The 27,998-nt window shown below is 37.9% G+C and overlaps 4 protein-coding genes and 1 long non-coding RNA gene across 7 annotated transcripts; 3 read left to right on the top strand and 2 right to left on the bottom strand.

Annotated features, from left to right (window-relative positions):
* Window positions 1–232: 232 nt before the first annotated feature.
* On the top strand, window positions 233–2,810 carry LOC126633040 (probable isoaspartyl peptidase/L-asparaginase 2). The gene is made up of 4 exons (XM_050303586.1): window positions 233–601; window positions 1,249–1,482; window positions 1,930–2,016; window positions 2,113–2,810. Exons 1-4 carry the CDS (start codon window positions 440–442, stop codon window positions 2,605–2,607), a joined length of 978 nt encoding a protein of 325 aa, XP_050159543.1. The 5' UTR covers window positions 233–439; the 3' UTR covers window positions 2,608–2,810.
* A 3,419-nt stretch (window positions 2,811–6,229) lies between these two features.
* LOC126631305 (uncharacterized) lies at window positions 6,230–8,016 on the bottom strand. Its single transcript, XM_050301479.1, has 4 exons — window positions 7,901–8,016; window positions 7,779–7,797; window positions 7,353–7,462; window positions 6,230–7,158 (listed from the first exon to the last, which is right to left on the bottom strand). Exons 1-4 carry the CDS (start codon window positions 8,014–8,016, stop codon window positions 6,621–6,623), a joined length of 783 nt encoding a protein of 260 aa, XP_050157436.1. The 3' UTR covers window positions 6,230–6,620.
* A 3,121-nt stretch (window positions 8,017–11,137) lies between these two features.
* LOC126633038 (uncharacterized) lies at window positions 11,138–13,651 on the top strand. The gene is made up of 2 exons (XM_050303585.1): window positions 11,138–11,656; window positions 12,478–13,651. The coding sequence occupies exon 2, from the start codon at window positions 12,482–12,484 to the stop codon at window positions 13,460–13,462; it is 981 nt and encodes a 326-aa protein (XP_050159542.1). The 5' UTR covers window positions 11,138–11,656; window positions 12,478–12,481; the 3' UTR covers window positions 13,463–13,651.
* LOC126633052 (uncharacterized) lies at window positions 11,144–19,095 on the top strand. Its single transcript, XR_007626940.1, has 2 exons — window positions 11,144–11,178; window positions 17,757–19,095. It is a non-coding gene; the product is annotated as an uncharacterized LOC126633052 (long non-coding RNA).
* A 6,433-nt stretch (window positions 19,096–25,528) lies between these two features.
* LOC126633041 (probable carbohydrate esterase At4g34215) lies at window positions 25,529–27,460 on the bottom strand. Of its 3 annotated transcripts, none has more exons than XM_050303590.1 (3): window positions 26,779–27,459; window positions 25,938–26,142; window positions 25,529–25,802 (listed from the first exon to the last, which is right to left on the bottom strand). In XM_050303590.1, exons 1-3 carry the CDS (start codon window positions 27,400–27,402, stop codon window positions 25,798–25,800), a joined length of 834 nt encoding a protein of 277 aa, XP_050159547.1. In that variant the 5' UTR covers window positions 27,403–27,459; the 3' UTR covers window positions 25,529–25,797. The 3 variants fall into 3 exon arrangements, with proteins under 3 accessions (XP_050159547.1, XP_050159545.1, XP_050159544.1); XM_050303588.1 differs by having other exon boundaries at window positions 25,529–25,753; window positions 25,940–26,142; XM_050303587.1 differs by having other exon boundaries at window positions 25,529–26,142; window positions 26,779–27,460.
* Between the last annotated feature and the right edge of the window lie 538 nt (window positions 27,461–27,998).

Here is a 27,998-nt window from a genome sequence, read left to right as displayed (position 1 = left end):
CATTCTCTATTTTGTCTTTCTCTTTCTATATAAAATTAATATAAGATGTTGACGTAGCTTAACCGTGACCGTTCAAATAGAAGAAGTAGGAAAGGAAGGAGAAAAAAGATAGGAGAGAATCCTACCCTAATTTTTTTACTACATAAGCAATTTTTCGACCACCTGAGCTCTTTTCAAATGAAAAAGGTAAGCAGCATTCCCTTTTTATATTCGGGCCAAACCTTGGAAATCAGCACGCCCCAATATAATTAAATTTTAGGATCCGACCCCAAGAGGCAATTTGGAATCCGCCCCTGCCTATAAAATCACCGCAACCTGGCATTTCGTAGCCACAACACAAACAAAGCAAAAAAGAGGGCGCGCACATAGAGAGATCTAGAGTCGCACCAAAGCAAGTCCAGAGAGGGACACAGAGAGAGCTAGTAAGAGGCAGAAAAATATGGGTGGTTGGGCAATTGCGGTTCACGGCGGAGCGGGTGTCGACCCAAACCTCCCCATGGAGCGTCAGGAGCAGGCCAAACAACTCCTCACCCGGTGCCTCAATCTCGGCATCTCTGCTCTCCGCTCCGATCTCACCGCCATCGATGTTGTTGAACTCGTTGTACGTCTCCTCCCTCCCCCTCTTGACATTTCTCTCCATTTCAATCCCATAAAAATGGCATTCATGTTTTCCGTCATATCTTACAAGACGGTATTTTGAACTACCCTAATTTATAACATGATATTAAACTCAAACCCAGCTAACCTAACTTGCATCTGCATTTTTATTCTTTGCTTTTATCCCTTTGATTTTCATGTTCAATATCTTTTACTGCCGATTTAATCCCATTTCTGTGTTTGTCTTATGTGTTTTTTACATGACCAAACAAGCCGTAATGATTTTCCAAACACTGAAAACTTTCTTGTTATGTTTTCCGAGTTTTTAGTCACGTTTTTAGTTTGCCTGGTTACCCTAAGCTGGCGGTGCATGATGCATGCTGGAATTTCTCTTCTAGTTTACACTCCTCAAAAACTATTTTATTTTTAATTATTTTTTAGGAGTTTTAACAAAACACTTCCGGGGTACTGTTCATTTTTAATGAAAAGCCACCTTTATATATTTCTCTTGTACTATTCACTATACTTTTAAAAAAGATTTTTCATTAAAAGAGAAGTTTTTTTGAATTTTTCATTAGTTTTCCTTTATTTTTTTTCACTGAATCTTGGTTTTATTATTAATTTTTGTGAAGTGGTTTTGTCAAAAAATAGGTTCGGGAATTGGAAACCGATCCCTTCTTCAACTCTGGCCGTGGATCCGCTCTCACCGCTAAAGGGACGGTTGAGATGGAAGCCAGCATCATGGACGGACCCAAGAGACGGTGCGGCGCCGTTTCGGGCTTAACCACGGTTAAGAATCCCGTTTCACTCGCCCGCCTCGTCATGGAAAAATCCCCTCATTCCTACCTCGCCTTCTCCGGCGCCGAAGACTTCGCCCGACAACAGGTTTATAATATTTTCACTTTAACCCCTTTCATTATCTATAATAATATTTAATACGCAAATGCAGAACCAAAATTCAAATTTGGATTCTTGAAAAAAATAATAAATCCTTATACCAAGAAATTTGAATAAAATATAAACTCGTGTCTTGTACTGCAGGTGTAATGAATCTGAATCTAGTGCAAAGATTCCACCTTACTGTTCATAGTGTCACACGTTTACTTAATTATTATTTTAGTTGATCTCCTTCCACTACTATCTCATATAGAAAAATAATATGAACTTTATTTTTAGATCCTATTTTGTAAACTGAGTATAACGATAGTTGATTGTTATATTTTATTATTAATCGTTAAATCATGTGGTTTACAAATATAATCTGAACAAAGATTTCATTTGTATATATTATTTTTCTGTGGAATCTTAATGGGGTTTCGTGTAATATTTTAGGGCGTTGAGGTCGTGGACAATGAGTATTTCATCACGGAGGATAATGTGGGGATGCTCAAATTGGCCAAGGAGGCCAACACAATTTTGGTACGTATATTCTGTTTTCATCAAGGGTAATTAATTAACGGATTAAGTACTTAGTATGTTTTGGGTCCTATATTAATTAATTTTGGTCGCGTGCAGTTTGATTATAGGATTCCATTAGGATTGGAGAGTTGCAGCGCAGGCGTGGAGAGTCCGTTGGTCATGAACGGGCTTCCCATTAGAGTTTACGCCCCTGAGACCGTTGGGTGTGTGGTGGTAGATAGCCAAGGGCGTTGCGCTGCAGCTACATCCACCGGTGGGCTCATGAACAAAATGACTGGTCGAATCGGTGACTCGCCACTCATTGGTGCCGGTACCTATGCATGTAACCTTTGCGGGGTCTCGTGCACTGGAGAGGGCGAGGCAATCATACGCGGGACACTCGCGCGTGAGGTGGCAGCAGTTATGGAGTACAAGGGCCTGGGGCTGCAAGATGCAGTGGATTTTGTGATCAAAGAGAGGCTTGATGATGGCAAGGCCGGACTCATAGCTGTGTCTAACAAAGGTGAAGTAGCTTATGGGTTTAATTGTATGGGAATGTTTAGGGGGTGTGCTACCGAGGATGGGTTCATGGAGGTTGAGATTTGGGAGTAGGGAGGGATTTTGAAAGTGAAAAATCTCTCTGGGTTTGCTTTGTTGGGAGTCTTAGATACTAAATAATCCGTACCTAGGCTTTGTTTTGATGTTGGCGGAGGCTTATATCAGAAATGGATGCCTTTCATTAGGTGTAAACTTTAGTTGAAGTGGGACGTATTTTTCTGATTATCGTTAAATAAACAGCCAAAGCATCTCCGTAATCTTCATTTCTTTTTAAATCACAGCACAATATTAATTCTGACGGCGTATATTCTAAATTATTCTTATTTACAGAGACAGAATTTGAATTTGAAAATAAAAAGATCTGTTGGCAGACGTATTTCATTGACGAACTAACATGACACAACTTTTCGTAGTCTCTACTAAAATTAGATGCCATTTCGTGATTGAAAGGTACAGATTTTAGGTAGGGCATCCGAAAATTCTTGTTGTCAAAAGTAGCCAACTGAATGAAGATTCCTGAAACCACTTTTATCATGAACCTGCTGAGGCTTTGTGTTTGCCAGATTGCTGATGGTGATTCCTCTGACATGTTTGATAATTTAGGTCATCTTCAATCAACAGGACTAAAGGTTTAAAAATAAAAAAAACATCTAATTTGTCTAAAATCTTATCTCCATTTATAATTGGGCTATAAATTATGAAGCCCAACAGGTTATTATTTAGTCAAAAGGGCATCATGCTCGACAAATGTAGCCTTCTCTTAGTAATTTATTTGGGCCTCGCTCCTCATTTTCAATAATTGATTAAAATTTAACGATTATATTTGAAAACATCTAAAAACAGTATAATTAAATTAACCAATAAATTTAAAGTATAAACTTAAAATAATAAATTATCAAGAAGGCTATATGCAGTCATTCGGTTACCGATGATATACAAGACATGACACTATTTATTTACAATAATTTTTTTATAAAACTATGATTTTAAACATAACTATATTTAGCCCTTTCCGTGAATACAACCAAGGACCTCAAACAAGTTAGGCCTGAAATTCTCATCAGAAGAATATGAAAAAGCAGAAAGGGATTCACATGTATTGCTGGCCCATATTGTTTGTACTAGAGACTCACTCACACAATTTACGTCCGATGAAACAAAAGATTTCAGAACAATATGGTCCTTTGGACAGTGGTTAGTCGGCCATAGGCCCATAGCTTAACGTGTCAAGATTTCAGATGAACCTGCCAATTACCACATGCGCAACACTGCACGTGTGAGAACTACGGAAAAGATGGCACTGAGCTAAAAGTAGGAAAGGGATCTTCTCCAGATTCCTTCATCCTAATCCATCAAGTTCGGAGATCGGATCATTGAAATTTGATTCAACAGTTAAAGTTATTATAACTTTTATAGTATGTCCCTGTTTGTAGTTTTTGGATCAAATTTCAACGGCTCAGATCCCCGGACTTGGTGGATTAGAAGGAAGGAATCTGAAGAGGATCCCTTTCCGTAAAAGTAAGGTTTAGAAATACTAAGAACATCTTCAAATGAGATGTTAAAATTCTAGGTGTAATGCCACTATTCATATTTGACATCAAAAGTCCCTCCAACTGAAGTGTTATTTGCTGACTGAATTTGGAGGCTTTGTGTTTTGGAGTTAAATTTGACATCAATGTCAAATTTATTTTTAATTCATTTTAATGGTGGGTCTCTTATTCCACTAACATTTTAACCAATAAAAATTTTGTTTCAACATTTTTTTAATAATAATTACAACCATTTAAAGTTCTATTTAAATAACAAAATAACATTTGATAATTTAGTTGGAAAAGTACAAAATTTGACATAATACTTTAGATTGCCACATCAGTCATCAATTGTAATTTGACATTTCCTTTGGAGATGGTCTAATGAGACTCTCAAAAGTATGACTCTTTTTGGACTCTCTTTATAATAATAACATGTGAATTAACGTTAAATTGTGAAGTGTCAGAGAGTTCATGGAGAGTCCAATTTTAAGAATCTCCTTAGCATTTCTTAAGTAGGGTTTAGTAAAGTAGCCTAAATTTGAGAGTGACTCTATAGGCTTGTGGCTTATGCATGTCCTCTCTCACATTGGAATCTAATGCTGTTAATTAGGTGCTTACAAGAGCGTGGAAGAGATGATAGATGATTAACACCAATACTATCCTAACTTAATCATCTGCTAGCCCAATAAGAGTGGGGTTATATCTTAAATGGCCTGAGTGTCATTAGGAACAAAATCATATAATGAGAAGTTGTAAATTGTTTTGTCAAGCTTCCGATATTAGATTTCCAACAAAGAAGAAGATATGAAGCAATTGATTGAGAATGCGCTAATGCCATATGTACTGGAGCAAACGTAGAGGGACAAGGATTGTCTGCCTCCCTTTTTCCATGCCCTTCCATGCCCTCCTGTTTGTGTGGTCACGGTTAAGTCACGTTAACATTTTATATTACTATTCATTTTTGTCTTATTATCTTTATAAAAAAAATAATGTAAAATGTTAACGTGGCTTAACCGTGACCACACAAAACAGGAGGGCATGGAAGGGCATGGAAAATGGAAGGGCAGACAATCCTTGTCTGACATAGAGAGATATTTGATCTGAAGCTGCAATATGCCAGCACATTCGTTAGCTAGACACGCCCTAATAACTTGTGCTGCATAATCATGTCAATCTTCCGAAGTTCTGGCCTTGTATCATTTCACGTGAAGGACCCGGCTTCTCTGCCCTTCCACTCCTCATACATTCACATCCCCTTCTATTTTGTGCGATCACGGTTAAGTCACATCAACATTTTATATTAATTTTTTATAGAGATAATAAGACAAAAAGTAATAGTAATATAAAATATTAATGCAACTTAACCATAACCGTACAAATAAGAAAGGATGAGAATGTATAAGAAATGGAAGGGTAGAGAAGATAGATCCTCACGTCAATCCATGGAAACCAGTTTTACTAATTAGAAAAGATGACTGCCCATTTGTAACGTCCACGTACTTTCAATTGTTTGGGACACGTATTTTGACTGACATAAATAATAGCGCATATTACATTGATATTGTTGCATACTTTACCGTACATTCAATATTAGATTGGACATGCTCAATACACATCTAGGTGTAGGGTGTTCGTCAAAGAATCGTTGCACTACGGAGAGGGCAACCACATAATGTGCCCAGTCACGTCAATTTTTTTGAAGTACGACGGATAATCAAAGATTCCTTAAATCAGTTGCTATTTGGTACTGGATACGATCACGACACTCTTCATTAAGTGGTCACAAAGGAACATATTGTCATAAATACCCAATCTGAAAAATAAAAAGTCTCTACGATCACATCAGGAATGCAAGTGCTACCAATTTTACGGAATAAGGTAGGATAAGTGTATAAGGCTTGGGCTTTGAAGTATATTGAGTTTCATGAAGAAAAAAATGTTTATTTAGGCTCAAAGGGGCTTACTAGTGAGTAAAATAATAGGACATTGGCAAAAAATGACAATGGTGATAAGTCCTAAGTGCCTTTATTATCTTTAAGGTATCACAGGAATTGAAAGAAGTTCATGAGGTTTAAAGCAAGTTCTAAAGATATATAGAGTTAAAGATACACAATTTTGCATTTTAATATGCCATGCCACAAGGTTGTTTTTTTTTTTTTTTTTTAGAAGAAACGATAGTATTTCATTAACATAACCAAACACTTACAAGGATGTCAGACGGGTACATATACTTCAGTGATCAATTTCTTGATCTGAAGGTAATAAGCACAAATACAAATGATTTGAAAGACCCCTATACGGCCATCACACAAAACACACCACTGGAGTGAGGAGTTCCGAGATTGACATAGTAATGGCAAGAAAAAACAACAACGACATGGGTTGTAAAGGGGTTGCCAAGCCAATACCCCCCATGCCACTGAACCGCCATCCCCACCACCACCACGAACCCAAAGATGACATAGTGATAGATCTAAGGGCAAAGCCCTCGGATGTCCAAACAACCGAGAGAAAGACGCTGACAAATATGCACACTCACCCAACAGGAGACCAGAAGCCGCCACCGGGCAACTCCGTGAGCAAACCCCACCCATGAGTTACACGAAGCCGAAAAACAACACCCCTGGAGGCGAGACCGCCACCAACCATGAAAGAGGCCACTGCACAAATTTGGAGTCCTATCAACAAGTCAAAACAAGGCAGCGGAGCTGCACAGCGAGACCCCGATGACAAAGACCCAGATCTGGAACAACAGTGGACAGGCACAGGAAGGCGGAGCATCCAGGGGGCGGCACGGGGAAGGGGAGGGAGTGAAAACGCGAGGGGAAGGGGGCGGCGAAAGATGGTGGGAAAAGTCGAGTGTGGTGAGGGGTGGAGAATGGCTGAGATGGGGAAGAGGGGAAAGAGGAAGAGAGGAGGAGCTAGGGAAAGAAAGGGAGAGGCTACCACCGGCCCCCAACCATAGCCAGAGGCCGGCGTTGATGGGGAAAAACTAGGGTTTGGTTGATGCCACAAGGTTGTTTGCCATATAAAAGCATATTCCTTAGGTGCGTCCAATCCGTATCTGAATAACCTGCAATTTCAACATTAATCAAATGAATAGTAAATTTCATAATTCACTGTCCCACGTACATATCTTATTATTCTTTTCACAACAGTGAGATGAGATTCTTTGTGACATAATTGAAATCTAGCACAAACGTCAATGCTAAAAGAGATAACAGAACGACTAGTTGTAGGTAGAGTAAAGTAAACTCCATATCATACTCCTGTATAGTGTAGGAGAGCCATCTTTTCCGGATGAGTCCTTGTGAAGTTTGGATGTTGTGCTCATGCGATTGTTGTCTGATGGTGCATTTTCCAATCCAACTTTGATACTAACCTTTTTGCATTCTTAGATTGAGATAGAAACATCCCATCTTTTAATGGTTGAACCTGCAATCCAAGGAAGTAAGTTACTTCACCACTCATACAGTCATACTCATTTCAAATTTATTGTGCATAACTTTAGTAACTTCAGAAACTAAGGCATAAGAAGGTGAAAAGAAAAAAAACAATATCATCCACACATTTTTGTGCAACCATTAGATCATTGTCTACATTTTAGACAAACAAAGTTTTAAACTCAGGAATCTCTTTCTGAAGTAAGTGCAGTGATTAACTTGTTTTGGTTTGATGGATTGGACCTTATACCATTTCTAACTTTTCAATCCTGTCCTTTTCATTAGATTTTTCATTTTTTCTTTCAAATCAAAAACTGTGATTTCTGAATTTTTTTATAGAGGCTAAATAAAGCTCCTTGTATTCGCAATAACCTCATCAGCATTAAATCATCTGACTCTTCCGATTTATTAGAATTAGTGAATGCAACAGCGTCTTTTTCCGAATCAGTGTCATCGTCAGACTCGCTGTCACTGCAATTGTCATTCATTCATTTCTTCTTCTCATATTTTAGCCCTTCAAGAGTGTTTGCAGAATATTTTGCGTCACGACCATAACCTCAACACTTATAGCACTTTTTCGTATCTTGTTGATTTGCAAATTTTAAAGTCTTATCAACATTAAACTTTTCAGGTTTGGATTGGTTAGCTCCTGATCCAACGTTCTTACCTTTAAAGTTTTTAGTCTTCAAAAACTATAAAAATTGACGAGAGAGAAGAGTAAACTGCTCATCATCCAATTCCTCAACTCCCCTCATTTTCATTTTTTACAGCTTTTAAGGCCATGTTCTTACTCTTCTTACATCAAGAAACTCTATTTCATAGGTTTCATAGGTTTGCAAAGCACCATTTAAATCTGCAATTTTTTGTTGAAACCTAGTAGGCAAAGACCTAAAAACTTTCTTTACAACTCTAGCTTTAGGAATACTCTCATCCGAGTTAGCAAATGGAACTTAATTTTTCATAAAATTCCGCATAAGTTTCATTCTCACTCACCTTAATAGTTTCAAGTTGAGTTGTGAGCATTTGCAATTTTTAATACTTTTACTGTGTCATATCCCTTATGAGTGACCTGTAAGATATCCCAAACCTCCTTGGAAGTCTCAACCTTGAGATATAATTGAATTGATCAGCACACGAAGCAGTGAATAGGGTCTTCAATCCTGTTTTATTGCTTATGCAATGAGTTTTCTCATCAAGAGACGACTAGCAGTTTTAGGAACAACACTTCCAGTTATGATAACTTCTGCTTCACTTTCACCAACTTCTGTTTTCTTTTTCCCTTTATTTTCCAGAGTTTTCACAGGTGCAGTGATAGGCTTTTTACCACACGCACAAAAGGGTTAAAAAAAACCTATAATACTTACAAGAATGACAAGGATATTATAGTATAAATAGTTATAGCAAGGTCGTTCTCCACAAGATTATTAAATAATTCTTATCAAACCAAATTTCGGTTAATTATTGTAAAGCCAAGATTTTGGGATGCTTGATTTTATGACCTAACTTAATAAAAACGAATTTAATTAAAGAGAGTAGACAAATCTGCAATATTTAAAATGAGGAAAAGGAAACAGTTTTTTAGAAATCAAATTAAGAAAGCACTAAGGATCCGTTGTCACCTTAACAATCCTATATAGATCTTCCAATTACTTATGACCGATACATGCATATTTCGAAGGTTAGGTTTTCTTATTATATGCCCACCTGGACCCTTAAAATAGAGCATATATCAAACATGCAATCCGTCTGTGGTATTCAAATCAAATCTAAACATGCATGACTCATTAAGTTATGTGAAACCTTTTGAAAAACCATGCAACCATTGAGACGTGTTATTCATCCTAAGTGAACTTGCACATGTTAATCACAAGAAGCCTTCGTCAATTTTAGAGACCGGCCTTTGACCAAAATTGTATCAAATTACTTTTTTAAATATCCTGATGGTCACGAATCACTAAGACAAATAGATAGTTTAAACCAGTGATTAACAATTCAAAACATGCATGCATATAATCATAAGCAAATTGAAGAAAAACTACATATTTATGCTAAAGCTTGTGGCCTCATCCTAGCAATTATGGAATTAGTTATGCATATTCATAACAAAAATCATAAAGTTATTTATTTAAATAATAAAAGATCGAACGTAAAAGTCTGAAAATCTCTACGCTTGGTTAATTTCCTCTCTCAACATGACACAGAGAAGAAGAAATTAAAGTTAGGGCCGGCCAAGCTTATTTATCCTACTAAAAATTAAATCCTCCTAAAAACAGGCCTTCCAATAAGACTAGGAAACCAAATAATTAAAATAAAGGGTAAATTACATTTTCATACCTCAGGTTTGGGGTCTATTTCAATTCCATACAACAACTTTAAAACATTTCACTTTCATACCCCAAGTACTATTTTATTTCAATATAATACATCCGTTAGATTTTCCATCCATTGATCTGTTAAATGTTGACGTGGCTGCCACATATATGCCACGTGGCTGCCAAATGTCTGCCACGTGGCAAATAAAAATAATTTTTAATTTTTTTTAAGAAACCTGAATTTTCTCAAAAAAAAAAGAAAAAAATTGAAATCGACATCTGCAAGAAGAAGAAGAGGAGGGAGGAAGAAAGAAAAAGAAAAAAAAAATAGAAACCCACTGCAAGAAGAAGAAGAAGAGGAAGAGGAAGAAGAGGAAGAAGAAGAAGGAGGAAGAAAATTAAAAAAATAAAAATAAAAATAGAAACCCAGATCTGCAACAAGAAGAAGACGCTAGGCGCCGGGGGGGTCGCTAGGCGCGTGCGGGAGGGGGGGGACGAGAGGAGGGTCGTCGGGCAGGAGGGGGTACGGGAGGAGGGTTGCCGGGGGGGGGTTCTTCTTCTTTCTTCTTCTTCTTCTGGTTGCTGGGGGAGGGACAAAATTTTTTTTTTCTTTTCCTCCATCTTCTCCTTCTTTTCCTCCTTCTGATCGTTGGTTGCAGATGTGGGTTTCAATTTTTGAATTTTTTTTTTGTTGAGAAAATTCAGGTTCTAAAAAAAATTAAAAAATTATTATTTTTTGCCACGTGGCAGACATTTGGTAGCCACGTGGCACAAATGTGGCAGCCACGTCAGCATTTAACGTTATTGTATGGGGTTGTAATAAACCTCAAAACCTGAGGGGCTACTGTGTAATTTACCCTAAAATAAAATAGGAAACATTACCCTAAATTAAATGGTAAAATTTGTTTAAAATCTGCACAGTCACGTTTTGGACCCATATCTGCTCCAAAACTGGCCCAAAATAGCTAGATTTAAAGCTTGGAATATTATGAACACTTCTTTAGAAGGCCACGAACCTATCAGATGTCCTCTTGGGCTCCAAAAATCGCAATTAAGCCCATAAACGTCATTTTCCAACATTGCACACTGCTTCTTTATTCCATTGCCAGAAAATAACAGTTTGGTAGAAAAATCCCAAATTTTGATACGAACACATCAAGGGACACAAGAACGTCCTCCAATTTAAATCACTTCAAAATTCGTTCGTTTGACCATGTTTTGGTCCAGAGGAAGTTGAATGTTTTATATTGAAAATATAAAACAAAGTATTAAAATTCTACCAAAATATACTAAAAATAGGATAATTGTTGTAAACATTCCTAGTTTAAGTATGATTGTGTAAATCCTAGATAAGATTTGATTCTAGTTATCATTTCCTATTACAACTTGTATTACTTGGAGGAGAAGGAATATCTTCTCTCCCTTTACTACTATAAATAAAGGCACAATGTAGGAGGGATAACAACACACACATTCCCCTACAATTCTACAAACACACATCTCTCTCCTTTCTCTCTCTGCCGCCGGCCCTAGTCCCTCTGTCAGATAAAATAGACCACAACACGTTATCAGCACGCTCTTCACGCTGTGCTTAGAAGAATTTAAAGAGAATTTATTCGTCTACAATCAGGGGAGTATTACGTTTCAATTATTTTTAATTGATTAAATCTTGATTTTATTGAATTCATATATTGTTATTGATTCAATTTATTTTTCTTCTTATGTTGAACGTGATACAAGCTTGAAGATGAAAGCCGAAATTGAAGAAATAATTTTTCTGCATCAAACCAGTTCATCTATATCATCACGCAATCAGGTTCTTTCTAAACAACGGCTTTTAACTCGATATTTTGCAAGCCCTGATAGCATGAACATTCACCATGATGCATGACCAAACTTTACGTTTAACGTATTTTAGATTCTACATAAATTGTGTATGCTTCATAATCAAAATTGCTACAATTATGTGAATTTGATATTTGCCATGAATTGAATCTTACATATGTACATGCATTGAAACTATTATTTGCATATGCATCAACGTAAATATGTGATTCATTAAAATTATACATGCATATAATATAATTGAATACAAAAAAAAAAAAAAAAAAAAAAAAAAAACGAAAAAAAAAAAAAAAAATTTTAGGGCTGCACACAGCAGCCCATTCCCTTCTCCTCACCCCGTGGGCCTGTAATCCCACCCGAGGGTTCTTGGCCTATATTTTTAGGCCCCGAGATTTTATTATTTAATTTTTTTTTAAATAATATGGGTTTTTATATTTTCACCCACACTTTAATTTGGCCCCGAAGACCAAAAATAAATTAATTCACTTATCATTATACAATATTTCTGCATATATTCTTTGCATATTTGTTTGCATATATATTTGTGTTTGCCTGCAGGAATATATGAACCTGAAGTTCATAATTACTTTGAAACCCGAAGTTTCTTCTAAACATGCCTTGTTTGAAAACCCGAAGTTTTCACTTAAATATATCACCCATGAAAACCCGAAGTTTTTCATGCAAAATTAAACCAATACATGTCTATTAGAACCTGTATGTTCTACTCCTATGTGAATGGATTGATTTTTCTCCATTACACTAACCACATCTTGTCCATCTATTTTGTGATAGGAACATGTCGAATTTGAACAAACTCGACTTCACCGCTTTGGAGGTTTCTGGAAGGAACTACCTCAAGTGGGTTCAAGATGTGAAGCTCCACCTCACTGCAAAGAACTTGCGTCCTGCTATTGAAGAAGCAACAGATAAACCTGTTGGCGAAGCTGAAAAAGCCACTGCTATGATCTTCATCCGAAGACATATCCATGACGCTCTACAAACTGAGTACCTTGCTGAGGAGGATCCACGTGCATTATGGGTCGCTTTGGCTGATCGTTTCGATCACCAAAAGGACATATTCTTGCCTGAAGCAAGACACGACTGGCAGCACTTGCGCTTCCAAGACTTTAAGTCTGTGAATGAATATAATTCTGAAGTTTGTCGAATCCGATCACTTCTCAAGTTTTGCAATGAAACTTTGACTGAAGAGGATCTCCTGGAGAAGACCTACTCGACCTTCTCTGCTTCTAATATTGTCCTGCAGCAACAATATAGAGCTCAGAAGTTCACTAAGTTCTCGGATTTGATCTCTGTTTTACTTCTTGCTGAAAAGCAGAACCAGTTGTTGATGAAGAATCATCAAGCTCGACCTACTGGGGCTACTGCTGTGCCTGAAGCACATTATAGCACTAATCAGCACCCAAAACGCCAAAAGAGGCGTGGTAAGGGCGGCCAGAAGCCATCCCACCAAGGTCAACAGAGCCAAGGCCCATCCAAGGGAGGAAACAAAGCCCAGAAGCGCCCAAACCTCGCTCCCAAGGCCCCGAACTTCAAGAATAAGGGCAAAGCACCTGCCACAATGAATGACGATATGTGCTATCGTTGTGGTTCCAAGGACCATTGGTCCCGTATTTGCCGTGCTCCCAAGAAGGTTGTGGATGCATATCATTCTCGTCGTACGAAGTTTGAATCAAACTTCCTGCAAGTGGACGAACCGGAGACTACAAAGATGGAGGTTTCTGACTTTCAGAAGGATACCACTCCTATGGAAGATTAGAATCTTAGACATAGACTTATTTTTCAGTTAAAATAAGACAATTGGGGCCGAATTCCACCTTGTGGCCGAACCCCACCTTGTTTTTTGGTTGATTTTGAACAATTTTCCTTTATGTTTTGGATTATTAGTTGGCGATTTATTTTGGATATTAAGTTTTTTCCTTGAATAAATGAAATTATTTTGAATTGATACTTGTTTTTATAAACTTTTATGCATGTGACCGATTCAAATTAATTTTTCATTCTAGGTATGACTAGTGGGAAAATTAGTTGTCTGGCAGATAGTGCAACCACGCATACTGTTTTGCGTGAACGCATCTATTTCACTAACTTCGTACCTAAGAATGCACCTCTGACAACCCTCTCAGGCCCATCCAACCTGATAGAAGGATACGGTAAGGCACGTATAATGTTGTCCAATGGTACAATCTTGACCATTGCTGAGGCACTCTATTCTCCACGTTCCGGAAGAACGTTACTAAGTTTCAAGGACATTAGAGATAACAATTACCACGCTGAAACCCACGTAGAAAACGAAGTTGAATTTCTGTGCGTAACTTCCTACGAATATGGCCAGAAGCGTATTCTAGAGAAGATGGAGCGTAACCCGAGTGGTCTGTATACTACGACCATACGCCCCATAGAATGCCACTATGTGGCCGGCCCTACCACAGGGACCGCGCACGAAATTACACTTTGGCATGATCGTTTGGGACATCCTGGACGAATAGCGATGCGCCGTATTCTCAAAACTTCACACGGGCATCCACTAACCCGAAGCTTAGGTTCGATCCATGAAATTGCATGTCAAACATGTTCTATGGGAAAGCTTATTACTAAGCCTTCTTATGACAAGATTCGTTCGAATCCTCCCATTTTTCTACAACGGATTCAGGGGGACATTTGTGGACCGATTCAACTTCCCTGCGGACCATTTAGATATTTTATGGTTTTGGTTGACGCTTCTACACGTTGGTCACACGTGTGCTTGTTGTCCACAAGGAACGCTGCATTCTCCAAACTGTTGGCTCAGGTTATCAAGCTCAGGGCTCACCACCCTGATTATCCGATCAAATCTATTCGATTGGATAATGCTGGAGAATTCACATCTAAAACTTTTGATGACTATTGCATGTCGGTTGGGGTTGAAGTTGAACATCCTGTACCCCATGTTCACACCCAAAACGGCCTGGCAGAGGCTTTCATTAAGCGTTTACAAATGATTGCTCGATCGTTGGTCATACGTACCAAGCTCCCGATCGCTGCTTGGGGCCATGCAATATTGCACGCAGCAAAGTTGATCCGCCTGAGGCCTGTTGCGACACAACCATTTAGTGCCCTTCAGTTGGTCACCGGATGCGAACCCGACATATCGCATCTGCGCGTTTTTGGTTGTGCGGTCTATGTGCCGATCTCGCCGCCCTTACGTACAAAAATGGGGCCTCAGCGAAGGATGGGAATCTATGTCGGATATGATTCTCCTTCGATTATTCGTTACTTAGAACCTTTGACAGGCGATCTGTTTACCGCTCGTTTCGCGGATTGTCACTTCTATGAGATAGTCTTCCCGTCGTTAGGGGGAGATAAGAACGTCAACGTTCCTAATGAACGACGCGAATTCTCGTGGACGACTCCCACTTTGTCTCATTTAGATCCCCGCACCGCTCAGTCTGAAGCTGAAGTGCAGCGCATATTAGATCTCCAGAGCATAGCTCAGAGCATGCCAGATGCTTTCACCGATCTAGCGCGCGTGACAAGATCACATATTCCAGCTGCGAATACGCTGCAAAGATGGATGTACCAAATGTACGACGGACTACCCTCCTGGAAGCCCGGGACGCCAATTCTGGTGATCCACGTACATTAGCGGCTAGCCAATCATCTGCCCCTACACAAAAGCGTGGCAGACCCCTTGGTTCAAAGGATTCACACCCCCGGAAGAGGAAAACCACGGCACAAGGTCCTGAAGAGCCTACCGTGAATCCGACTATCGCTTACTCATTTTACCCAACTCATGAGGAAATTCTAGATTATGGAAGCGTCCTTGAAGAGACGAATCCTCCTCCCGAGAATCGTGAGATTTCGGTCTATTATGCTAGCTTAGATGATGTGTGGCGTAGAAATGAGATGATTGTCGACGATGCATTAGCATTTGCAGTAGCTATTGAGATCATGTTGAGCGATGACATTGAACCGCGTTCCGTTGATGAATGTCGACGTAGAGCTGATTGGTCAAACTGGAAACAAGCAATCCAAGTCGAACTTGATTCACTTGCGAAACGTAAGGTGTTTGGACCTGTAGTTCCTACTCCTCCACATGTGAAGCCCGTTGGCTACAAGTGGGTTTTCGTTCGGAAGCGTAATGAGAAGAACGAAATTGTGCGTTACAAAGCTCGTCTTGTAGCACAAGGTTTCTCACAACGCCCCGGGATTGACTATGACGAAACTTACTCACCCGTTATGGATGTGATTACTTTTCGATACCTTATCAGTTTGGTAGTTTCCGAAAAACTGGATATGCAGCTGATGGATGTAGTAACCGCGTATCTCTATGGGGATCTTGATACGAAAATTTATATGAAAGTTCCCGAAGGACTTACATTGACTGGTTCAAATATTTCCAAACCCCGGAACACGCTCTCAATTCGGCTGAGGCGTTCACTATACGGTTTGAAACAATCCGGAAGAATGTGGTATAACCGTTTAAGTGAGTATTTGACTAGTCAGGGATATGTGAATAACGAACTATGCCCTTGTGTGTTCATTAAGAAGTCACATTCCGGATTTGCGATTGTTGCAGTATATGTCGATGACATGAATCTCATCGGAACTCCTGAAGAGCTCGCGAGAACTGCTTCGCACCTGAAGTCGGAATTTGAGATGAAAGATCTAGGTAAGACTCGATACTGTCTCGGTCTCGAGATAGAGCATTGTTCGGATGGAATCCTAGTACATCAATCGAACTACACCCAGAAGGTGTTGCGCCGTTTTAATGAGGATAAAGCGAAGCCTTCGAGTACTCCTATGGTCGTTCGTACGCTAGATGCAAAGCGAGATCCCTTCCGTCCGAAGGAGGATGATGAAGAGATTTTGGAGCCTGAAGTTCCTTATCTAAGTGCGATAGGCGCTTTATTGTACTTAGCTCAATGCACTAGACCCGACATCTCCTTCGCTGTTAATCTTTTGGCAAGATACAGCAATGCACCAACACGCAGACATTGGACTGGCGTGAAAGACATCTTCCGTTACCTTAAGGGTACTACGGATTTGGGCTTATTCTATCCCTACGAATCCTCGAGTGATGCCGCACCCTATGCTCATCGGGTTGATTCTCGCCTTGTTGGTTATGCCGACGCTGGATACTTATCTGATCCGCACAAGGCGCGTTCTCAAACGGGTTATGTCTTTACCGTTTGAGGCACCGCAATATCTTGGAGGTCAACTAAACAGACCTTAGTTGCCACTTCGTCTAACCATGCTGAAATTCTCGCCTTACATGAAGCAACTCGGGAATGCTTTTGGTTGAGAGCAGTAGTGGGCCATATTCGAAGCTCCTGTGATCTTCATCCCGCCGTTAATGCCCCGACGACGATTTTTGAAGACAACGCAGCTTGCATCGAACAGCTCAAGAAGGGTTACATCAAAGGAGACAACACCAAGCATATTGCGCCGAAGTTCTTCTTTACACGTCAACAACAAGAGCATCAGAAGATTGAAGTCACGCAAATCCGATCACAAGACAATCTGGCCGACCTCTTCACCAAATCACTACCGAAGGCGACGTTTCAGAAGCTTGTTCATGGAATTGGTATGCGTAAACTTTCTGAGTTGTAACTTTGCTATTTCTCTTTGGAATTATGTCAAACTCAGGGGGAGTATCTTCTAGATACTTGCTTGATCTTAATGTACTCTTTTTCCCTACGATTAGGAGCATTTTTCCCACTGGGTTTTTGCTACCTAACTAGGTTTTAACGAGGCACCCACCTTGGGCTGGTCATATCCCTGATGATGTCCTGTAGACGTTTCTTTTGACTTTGCATTTCTCACGCATTTTTCCTTAGACTATGGATTTTGTCCCTACTTGGGTTTTTGCCATAGCCTTAGGGTTTTTTAGTGAGACTTACTACTTATGCAAGTTCCTACCTTATTGAGAATAAGCGTTGTTCCTTGGAATCAATGCCGACGAGTCGACTTCCTCAACTTCTGCATGATGCTGAATCTACCTTGAGTATTTACCCACTCAAGGGGGAGTGTTGTAAACATTCCTAGTTTAAGTATGATTGTGTAAATCCTAGATAAGATTTGATTCTAGTTATCCTTTCCTATTACAACTTGTATTACTTGGAGGAGAAGGAATATCTTCTCTCCCTTTACTACTATAAATAAAGGCACAATGTAGGAGGGATAACAACACACACATTCCCCTACAATTCTACAAACACACATCTCTCTCCTCTCTCTCTCTCTGCCGCCGGCCCTAGTCCATCTGTCAGATAAAATAGACCACAACAATAATATATATATAATATGAAATTGACCCGTAATTTACCGCCCAGCGTAAATTCTTCGTTTTGGCTTTCCGTGCTACATAATTTTCACCATTTAAAAATGGTGAGTATGTGGCTGACCTAGACACTAGATCTATCATGAACCCCTAGGATCTCTCTAAAAGCACATTTACTAATCCGTAATTAAAATAAAAGAAATTAAATTGTAGAGGAATTGAATTGAGAAATAATCAGAATCAAATTTTTATTAAAGCTGTTTACTAAAACTTTATAAAATAGAAATATGAATAATATTAATTTATATAAATGGTTTACTAATTCACATGAATCGGAATGAAAATTAATGTTATTACTAAAATGTCCTTGTGCCAGGTAATTTTTTATTTTTTATTTTGAATTGAAACACCCCAAAACAGGGCCAGCCAGAACAAAGAGGCCATCAGTTTCTCCGATACCAGCCCTCGTTCTGCCGTCGCCACCACCACACACAAACTCTCTCTTATCCATACCAACCCTCTGTTTCGTCTGCATCTCACCAGCTCTTCTACCCGAAGCACCTCCTCGCCAATACCAACTCGCATCGTACTTCCCAATCCACCCTGCAGTCCTAACGCCCAATTCCTTTTCCATCAAATTTGACCTTTGTTTCACCAAATCATACACAAAATACAAGATAGAATTGTTACCAGGTCTTATTGACATATATAAGGTGGATTGTGCTGGGAAAGTGCTACAACTGGTTGTTGCAGGTGTGTGGGTCAAGATGGGTCATTGGTGGATGGTTGTGGACAAACAGAAAGCAGAAAGCAACTGTGGTGGCTAACGGACGAGATTGAATGGTCGACTCGGCGGATGAGTCGAATCAATTTTGGCGTTCTTGCTGGTGTGTGTAAGGGCAGTGTCATGATGGTGGTCAAGGTGCAAGGACTCGGCGGAGGAGAAATGAAGGAGAGGGTGCGCTGCTGGTGGAAGGTACAAGGGTATTTTGGGTAGAAATGTTTGATTCCAGAAGGAGACATCCTCCGGAAATTCAATTCCCACCTCCAGTAATTGAATTCGGGAAGATTAAGGAATTCGATTCCGGATTTTAAGTGAGCCCCACTTACTTTTTCATTCCCTGAATGTTTAATAAACGCTGGAATGCTTGGGAGGAATGCGATTTCGTTTCTTTCCGCTCCAAATCCCGTGTGGTAAACACGCTGTAAGTGCGTCCAGAGATGGTTCTAGTATCAATTAAAATCGCAGATGGATCGTGAAAATCAAATCAGACCAAACAGATAAAATACGTGGGATTGAAACGCAGTTCAAATCCTGCGACGCAACAACAAATATAAAGATAAAAATCATACAAAACAGAGTTTATGAGGGAAAAACTCTGCAGCAAATGAAGATAAAAATCTCAGAGCACATCGCTCGTAAACACATTCCACCAAGAAGACTCAAATTTGATAAGACACCAAAATCAAAGCTTTACCAAATCCTACTGTCTTGCAATACTCCATCTTGCTTTATTTTCTCTTGAATGAACGTCACGTACAGAAGATCCTCCTCACGAACACAGAGATGCACACAGCTTGATGAAGGAATGAGATGGATGATAAATCTCTTAAAAATTTGCAATCGCACAATTTCTAACAAATATTTGCAACAAAAGTAAACCATATAGGTTACCAGGTCGACATATGAACAGATCTTATGCCTAACAAAACAAGTACAAGGCAACACAAATATATGTGCACAGCGCCAATACAGTTTTTATTTCCGTCGAATAACAAGCACACGTTAATAATATAATGTCATCGTGCACCAGCTGCTCTCACTCATTCAGTGGTCTTATCATCTTTGGATTCTTTGGCATTGCCAGAGATGGCATCCTTCGCTGATTGAATGGTGTTTGCCACTGCAGCAGCTGCACCTGCAAAAGGGTGAACACCCTCACTCTTTGCTCCGCCGTCTCGAATCTCATGAACCACTTCAACGTCCTCCTTCTTGGCTTCTTTGTCTTCTCCCGCCGGTGATCGATAATCCACTGTCTCCACCCTGATTTCCTCTTTTGTTTTTGCCATTGATCCCTACAAAATTTAACCCAATTAATTAAAAAACCAGACGTAGAATTACTACGCTAACAAAACATATAGCACAAATAAAATGATGGATGAAATTCCTACCTTTGAAGCATCCATATTGCAAAATTCAACTCGGACAATTCTCAAACTTCCACCTACAGATTATATGAAATTAGTTGGCTAATGCACCTAGATATATAGTTTACTTCGTCGAGTTGAAGGCGTACCAGCGCCTGACACGTATCTTGTGAGCTGCCCGATTCGTGTCCACGTATCTCTGTGTAGCAGGTCCGCACATATTTCTTTTGCTTTTTTTATTTTGTAATGGACTGATGTCGGTAAGCAAGACATTGTGACGGAGGTTAAAGTCACAAGAGATTTTTTGAAAGCATTACCAAATTACCAATGGGCCAATGGAAATCTCGCACCTGCTATAATTTGGATACGATAACACAACTTTTAAAAGCTACCGGCCATCTACTTTAGGATAAGGATTGTCTGCCCTTTTACTTTTGGTGTTCTTTTGAGTTCTTCTGTTTTGTTTGATCACGATTAAATTAAGTTAATATTTTATATTTTTTTATAGAGATAATAAGACAAAAATAAATAGTAATATAAAATATTAACATGACTTAACCGTGATCACACAAATAAAAGGCACGGAAGGACATCAGAAATGGGGGCAAACAATCCTTGTCCCTAGTTTAGTTCCCTCATCTGCACCAGGGAGGGAAGGGATTGGGGATGACTCGTAGGTACCGTGGAGTCTTCTGCCAACATCAACCTACTTTTTAGATAACTATCTTAATACAACTACTTAATCAAATTATCTTAAAACATGTAAAGCTTCAACACATGTATGCCAATCTTGGAACTAGTGTTTTGGCATATGCTTATAGAAATTATTTTTGAAACGTTTATAGATACTAAACCAAATAGATCTACTAAAATGTCTTCACTCTTTCCTTAAGAACTCACGGAAATATCTTCACAACATTAGTAGATTGTGGAAACTAGCTCGTGATTAAGGATTCAACCAACAATTTGACATCCTATAAATTTGATGCAAGATAATAAAATATAAAATCATCATACCTCACGTGGAGTTTCAAACAGTCGATTTGATGTTCAGCTTCGGACAATCGATTTCATCTTCCATTTTTTTTCGCTAAAATGTTGTAGTCTTTGTGTACATAGTTGTAAAGATTTATTTTGTTATACAAAAGCAATGAGTATGTGCGGTAAGACTAATTTCAAAATTTAAAATTTAAAATTAAATATAAATAGTATTTAATGAAAATTGACCGTACGAACGATCATGAACGCTAGGACCCTTAGGAAAAAGATCCGGCGATTATCCTTTTCCATATCTAAAGGCCTCACTCATTTGGTGATCCTTGGCTGACTCGAGGGTATGTCCAACTGCAGCAGTTGCATCAAGATCAACAAAGTCACTACCTCCTCCTGCAGCTCCCTTATTTCCACCATCTCGAATCTCATGAACCACCTCAACCTTCTCCTTCTTGGGCTGTTTATCTTCCCCTGCCGGATACCGATAATCTACTGTGTCCACCTTGATTTCCACTGCTCCTGCTCGTTTATTTCTTCAGTTCCCTACCAAAAAAACTATTCAAAACAGAACGCAGAGTTAATAGATAAGTTACTTTAAAAAATTCAAACAAATATTAAACATATGGTATAAAATTAATAAAACGATGAATGCATACGTTTGAAATATTCATGTTGCGAAACTGAACTTAGTCTGAAACTTGCACCTCCAAACATAACATGATCAGCTGGCCAAGTCGTAGATGATAGATATAGTTTAGTTCGTCGCGGTCAAGCCATAGTGTGGAAAGAAGGGGGCACCAGGGACGGGCACGTATCATGTGAGCTGTCCGCTTTGCGTCCACATATCCCATGATAAAGAATACCTACTTAGAATAAGTTCATAGTCATGTGATATTCTTGTCTAATTAATAGTATTAGGTCGTTATAATTTTTTCACATAAAAATATAATATTAATAAAAATACTATGTGATAATGAACTCGTTTTATGTAGATTATAAAAAATTAGGTATTTTTATCGTTTTAAAATATTTACATAAGTGGATACCACAAAATCTTATGTTATAGTTAATGAAAGTATAAATAAACTCTAAGTGTTAGTGAATCTATCGTTTGGATGGGATACGAATTTTATGAAACTAATTTCAATGATCCAACCGTCAATCTTGTTTGTATATGCTTCGAGATCGCATATGCCAAAAATCACAAAAAACAAACATTCAGAGATCAAGTAATCAGACAAAACTTTTCGACGGTTATAAAACAAAAAATCACGATTTAACGGTTATTTTAACTTCGATTTTGATAATTTTTTACAACTACACTTGTTGACCCTATATGAATACAATGAATGAATTCGATCGTCAATTTAAAATATTTACACAAGTGGATACCACAAAATCTTATTTTATACTTTATGAAAGTATAAATAAACTCTAAGTGTTAGTGAATCTATCGTTTTGATGGGATACAAATTCTATTAAACTAATTTCAACGATCAAACCGTCAAACTTGTTTGTATATGCTTCGAGATCGCAAACGCCAAAAATCACAAAAACCAAACATTCAGAGATCAAGTAATGAGACAAAACTTTTCGACGGTTATAAAACAAAAAATCACGATTTAACGGTTATTTTAACTTCGATTTGCATATCCTTGCACATTTAACTTCGATTTAACGGTTATGACTCTTTCATTTTGTATATCCTTACACATTTAATATTTTGTAATAGACTAGTGTATGGATGTTTTTTTATTAGGCTCTTATTTTCGAGTGTAGATGTAGTACTTAAATGACAAATATGTTTTAATGTTTTGAAGTAATATTTATGTGCTAATGTGTGGTATGTGCAAATTTAAGAAAAAAATATATTTTTCTTAACGGGTCATAACGGGTCATAACGGGTCGGGTCATTTTACCCGTTGGGTAAAGTGACCCGACCTGTTAAGGACCTGTTAAGATAACAGGTGTGACACGACACGACCCGTTAAGATAACAGGTGTTACACGAAAACGACACGAACACGACAGACACGACTCGTTTGCCAGGCCTAGTTTTAATCAACATTTAACAAGTTTTTTTCACAAAAAAAAAATCGATATAATTAACTGTAGATAAACTTATGAACCACTTCTATCGATTTCAAATTTTAAGAATTAAAATGAAAAACTATGTCAATTTCAAAGATAGTTAAAAAGGAAAATTAATGAAAAGGGTTTGAAAACTTTGAGTTTTAACGATAAAGACAAAATAAAGGGTAAAATGAATAGTACCAAGATTGATTTTTTTAGTATAAAAATATAATTTTTCGTTAAAATAAACAGTACCGTGAGTTTTTCGTTAAAATTCCTAATTAAAAAGCGGTCCATCATCGTTCCTCGTCATTTATATTCCTAGTCTTGCTTGATGAACATACGTTGTCAGAAGCCAGAGACTTCCCATTATCCACAATACACAGAATTGTTAGGCCTCATTCGGATTGAATTTAATTGGGTATTTGGATATATGGGTTGAGTTCTTGTCGCTTTTAGAGCCAGCCCATGATCAAAGCAGGAACAGGTATATTTTTATGCCAAATTACCATACCAATCGTACCATATTAAAGTTGTGCAAAAAAATTTGTACCATTGGTAATGGTACGATATTTGTACCGTATTATATATTTTTGGTACAGTAATAGTATTCAAAATCATTATCAATAGTATACCGTACTGTACCATTATTATTAATATTATATCATTTATTTATTCATTTATATATAATTAGATATTATTATTATCATTATATATGCACTTTATATATATATATTTTTTCATTTATCCAAAATCATCATCTCACCATTTAACCTCTATTTTTCCAATAAAAAGACCTAAGCCTTCTTGCCTTTGCGAATTCATATTTTCACTCATTTTGTCATCGACTTCATCTCTGTTGCTCCCATTCCGGCGACTCTCTCTCTCTAGTAGTTAGGAATCTTTGTACTTTTTCTTTAGGAATGCTGAGTTCTTTCAGCAATTCTTTCATCTATTTACTTCTTTTTTTCTTGAATGAATCTCTATAAAATTCGCGTAATTAAATAAAAAAAGTTTTAGAAACCCAAGAGGAGTGGCCAAAACACGCTTGGGCCTTGAATTGGGTTGGGAAAAAAAACCAAATTTTAGCCCAAAACAAAGTGGTAATTGTCATTACTTTACCATGCCAACCAAACTATTTGGCATGCCGAAATTCGTTATACCAAAAGTTTGGCACGGTAATAGTAATAGATTTTGCCATATAGAAAATTTAGTATGGTATGTACATGGGTTTTGGTATGGTAATCGTACCAATACCACCCCTACTTACATAGGCACCCAATTGACTCGGTTTAATGAGGGGAGTTTTCACGAAACATTCTCGATACTGTTCATTTTAATGAAAAATCACATTTTTACCTTTTCCTGATACTATTCACTACATTTTTATTTGTCTTTTTCATTAAAACTAAAGTTTTTTGAACTTTTCATTAGTTTTCCTTTTAATGAATTGTTGGGCCTTTTGGATTTGAGTTCTTCATACTTTTTCATCTCAGTTGATGAATTCGTACCATTTGATAAGCGCATTAGAGCATCTCTAACAAAAATTCTATTTTTTTTTAACTAATAAATGAACAATATAAAAAATTATTATTTAGCTACTCAGTTGACCTTTTCACCTCTAACAACAAATTATTTTAACAACATGAACAGTTACACTCTAAATTTAAAGAGTGATTGTTCATTTGCTATAAGAGAGACTATTTTACAACATGAATTTTTTGAATATGACTATTTAATAGAATATTTTTTTTTAACAAGTTTAAAATAGAGTATTAGTTGTTTTACAGCATCTCTTGGAGATGCTCTTTTAGCTATTATTTACCATGCTAATGCTTGAAGCACAAGGATCATAAAACGAAATTAATTAGCAGAGATGAAACAATTTTATGGTCAGTTACTACTTATTGCATGCGCTACAAAAATAATATGTATATCATTAGTGGCGGAGCCAAAAATGCATTACATGTATAATTAGAAAAAAAGTAGTTACAAGTATAATTAATTGGAGAACAATCTAAGGTTTTTTGTTGTTGCTTTGTATTGTCATGAAAATTTTAATCAAACAAGAATGATGAAGCTTTAACATTTGTATGAACAAAATTAGTATTGAGTTCATTATATCATAAGAACAGAGCTTGTTTACGAGCTTTAATAATAAAAATGATTAACATATTAGATTTGAACAAAAAATTAAAGTCATGGTTGGCTCAAAACTGTTACTATGAGATTTTTCTTTCAACATAATTAGATCTTCCTCTAAATTGTATAGATGTTGTTTTATATGAATTGACAAAAAAAAAAAAGGAATTAGTTTAAAAAAATAAAAAGGTTATTGGCATCAGAAGGCTTATATGATAAAACAGAAGGCTAGTTATAAAGCTTGATGGTAAAAGAATCAGAAAATTGTTTGCATAAAAAAGTCTCAAACCCATGGCTCGTTGGAAACTTTAAACTCTACTCCACCAATGGACCATATACTCCTTATTGAATATACCAGGAAACAACACGTCTAAATGGGTGAAATTCCAAAATAGGTCCTGACATATTCTAGCCTCCATGTAGCTCCGCCCTTGTATATCATAGTACAAAGTCAATCATAAGATAGTAGCCTGGCCATTACCCTAATAAATACAAACATTTCAATTTGTAAACACTATGAATCAAGCAACAAGTTAGCTAGCTCGTGGTGAGAAATTTCAGTAGCAAATAAAGTACAAAATGGAAAACATAATTAGGGTATGTTGCAGGAGCATTACTTATGGCGATGGGCAGGAACTGAAGATACGCATCAGCCAACATTTTCCCAAGTTCAACCTGGGCAGGGGTAGTGAGGTGTAAGCCATCAGGCTCCAGTGGCAGACCTTTGGCATCGACGGTTCTCACGTTTAGAAGGTCGATTCCCAGCTGGGCTTCTCTAACTATCTCTATCAGTGTTGCTTCATACCCGGATGCTAGAGCCACCTATATAACCAACACACATCCCGCACTGTTATTTCTAGAGTTGCAGACACACCATTATCAACCAACTAATTAGTCCATCACTAATTTATATAAAGTCATATGCTATCTGACCGGAAATTCTCTTTGCAAGACGTCCATTGTTTTAAGAACATTTGAAGTTAAACGCGTTCGTAACATCAATTCAATTATGTCTCTTCATTTCAACTCTAAGCTTAGATGTGAATTCCCTTATTAATTTTTTTAACCAGTTCAATTGGATATAATTCATATCACACTAAGAAATACCAAGTTGCACTAGGTTTACCTAGGAATCGATCAAACTTGTAATTAAATTAGTTAACAGTGATACCGACTTCAACAACTTACATTTTAAAAATATCTAAACCTAGCTAACAACGTGACATCATACAGAAATTAGGAAAACCTGCCTTTGCTAAATTTGGATTAACGAGATCAAGGAATAAATGGAAGCTAAGGCAAGAAGCTGAAAATTTAAAAGAGCAAAACCAAAGTACTAATGTGAGTTGCGCGAGTCGGCGGTGTGTTCGTCCTCTTACATTGGAATGCCACACCAGAATTTTATCGTTTGTATAAACAAAAACTGAGTACTTAATTAACAATACTAAGTAATCGTACCTGGATTATTGGGAGATCAGGAGATTGCAGATCCAAACGTACATCCCCAAACAAAGTTTCCAATCTGTTTTTATAAGACAGAGCGTCTTCTCTACTAGCTGTATCGCTCTCGCCCTGATACCACAGAAGTGCTCTGATCGAACCACCATTCTGCAACGAAGCCTTGGCCCTCCTGATCATCTGGTTGTACAGAAAGGAGCCACGTCTCCACTGGGTTATGTTAGTACCGCCGATCGCACAGGGAACTAACCCAATCTGACCAACGGTACTAGAGTGATTGGCCAATACCGCATTGGCAAACGCCATGCCGGGTCCAATCCCATTGGTCTTCTCCACGTCAATGTCGGCATGGAGAGGCTCGCTTGCTTTAACCCACGTGAGATTCACATTGAGCCGGAAGACTGATGGGTTGGGGCGGCACTCTGGCGGCACAACACCGTCACAGGTGGCAATGCCTGTGGTGGTGTCGTTAACCACGCCGCCTCGACCCGCCATGTTACTCTGTCCGGCCAGGATGAATATGCTTTTGAGATGTTGATCTGTTTTTTTGTTTGGTTGTTGGGTAGTTGGAGATGCTGAGCAGGCTTGAGCCACAAGAGACAAGACCAACACGAAAAGCAGCATTGTGGGACAGGAAACTGTGGCTTCTTTCTCTCAAGCTTGAAGGCATTTTGAAAGCAGAGAGTCTTGCATTTTTAGGAGGGTGTATTCAATTGAGAATTTGAGAGATTTTAATGGATTTATAAATTCATGGATTTTTATGGAGTTTAATTGATTTGTAGAGATTCTATGTAAAATTTTGATTTAATTCCCTCGAAATCTCTTGGGGAGATGTGAGATTTGTGGATGCTCAAAATACACTACTAAATCTCTCCAATTCCCTCTAATTCCTCAACTTTCTCAAATTCTTTAAAATCAAATTCCAATTAAATACATATGGAATGTTATAAACTTCTTTAAAATTCTAATTGAATACACCCGGATTTCTAAGGATTTTCATAAACTATCTTAAAATCCTGATTGAATACACATTGAATTTCAGAGAATAACTTAAATTCATGATTGAATACCCCTAGATTCATTAAAAGAATTAAAATCCCTCAAAATCCTAATTGAATACACCTCCTTAATATTTTTATGTCCAGTGATTATTCAGTTGAGGCAGGAATCTTACTCCACACTCATATTTGACATTCAGTCGCATAATCAATTGCAATTTA

This window comes from Malus sylvestris, chromosome 8 (genome assembly GCF_916048215.2).
Source record: "Malus sylvestris chromosome 8, drMalSylv7.2, whole genome shotgun sequence".
Taxonomy (NCBI): Eukaryota; Viridiplantae; Streptophyta; class Magnoliopsida; order Rosales; family Rosaceae; genus Malus; species Malus sylvestris.
Note: the sequence above shows the minus strand (reverse complement) of the source record. Positions and strands in the feature narration are given on the sequence as shown.

Coding starts and splice junctions, on each gene's coding strand:
- LOC126633040 (XM_050303586.1), top strand. CDS start 440: ATGGGTGGTTGGGCAATTGCGGTTCACGGCGGAGCGGGTGTCGACCCA. Junction 602..1,248: donor TCGATGTTGTTGAACTCGTT/GTACGTCTCCTC, acceptor GTCAAAAAATAG/GTTCGGGAATTGGAAACCGA. Junction 2,017..2,112: donor AGGAGGCCAACACAATTTTG/GTACGTATATTC, acceptor GGTCGCGTGCAG/TTTGATTATAGGATTCCATT.
- LOC126633038 (XM_050303585.1), top strand. CDS start 12,482: ATGTCGAATTTGAACAAACTCGACTTCACCGCTTTGGAGGTTTCTGGA.
- LOC126633041 (XM_050303587.1), bottom strand. CDS start 27,402: ATGCTGCTTTTCGTGTTGGTCTTGTCTCTTGTGGCTCAAGCCTGCTCA. Junction 26,143..26,778: donor CTGATCTCCCAATAATCCAG/GTACGATTACTT, acceptor TTGGTTATATAG/GTGGCTCTAGCATCCGGGTA.
- LOC126631305 (XM_050301479.1), bottom strand. CDS start 8,016: ATGAATGACAATTGCAGTGACAGCGAGTCTGACGATGACACTGATTCG. Junction 7,159..7,352: donor CTCTCCTACACTATACAGGA/GTATGATATGGA, acceptor TTGAAATTGCAG/GTTATTCAGATACGGATTGG.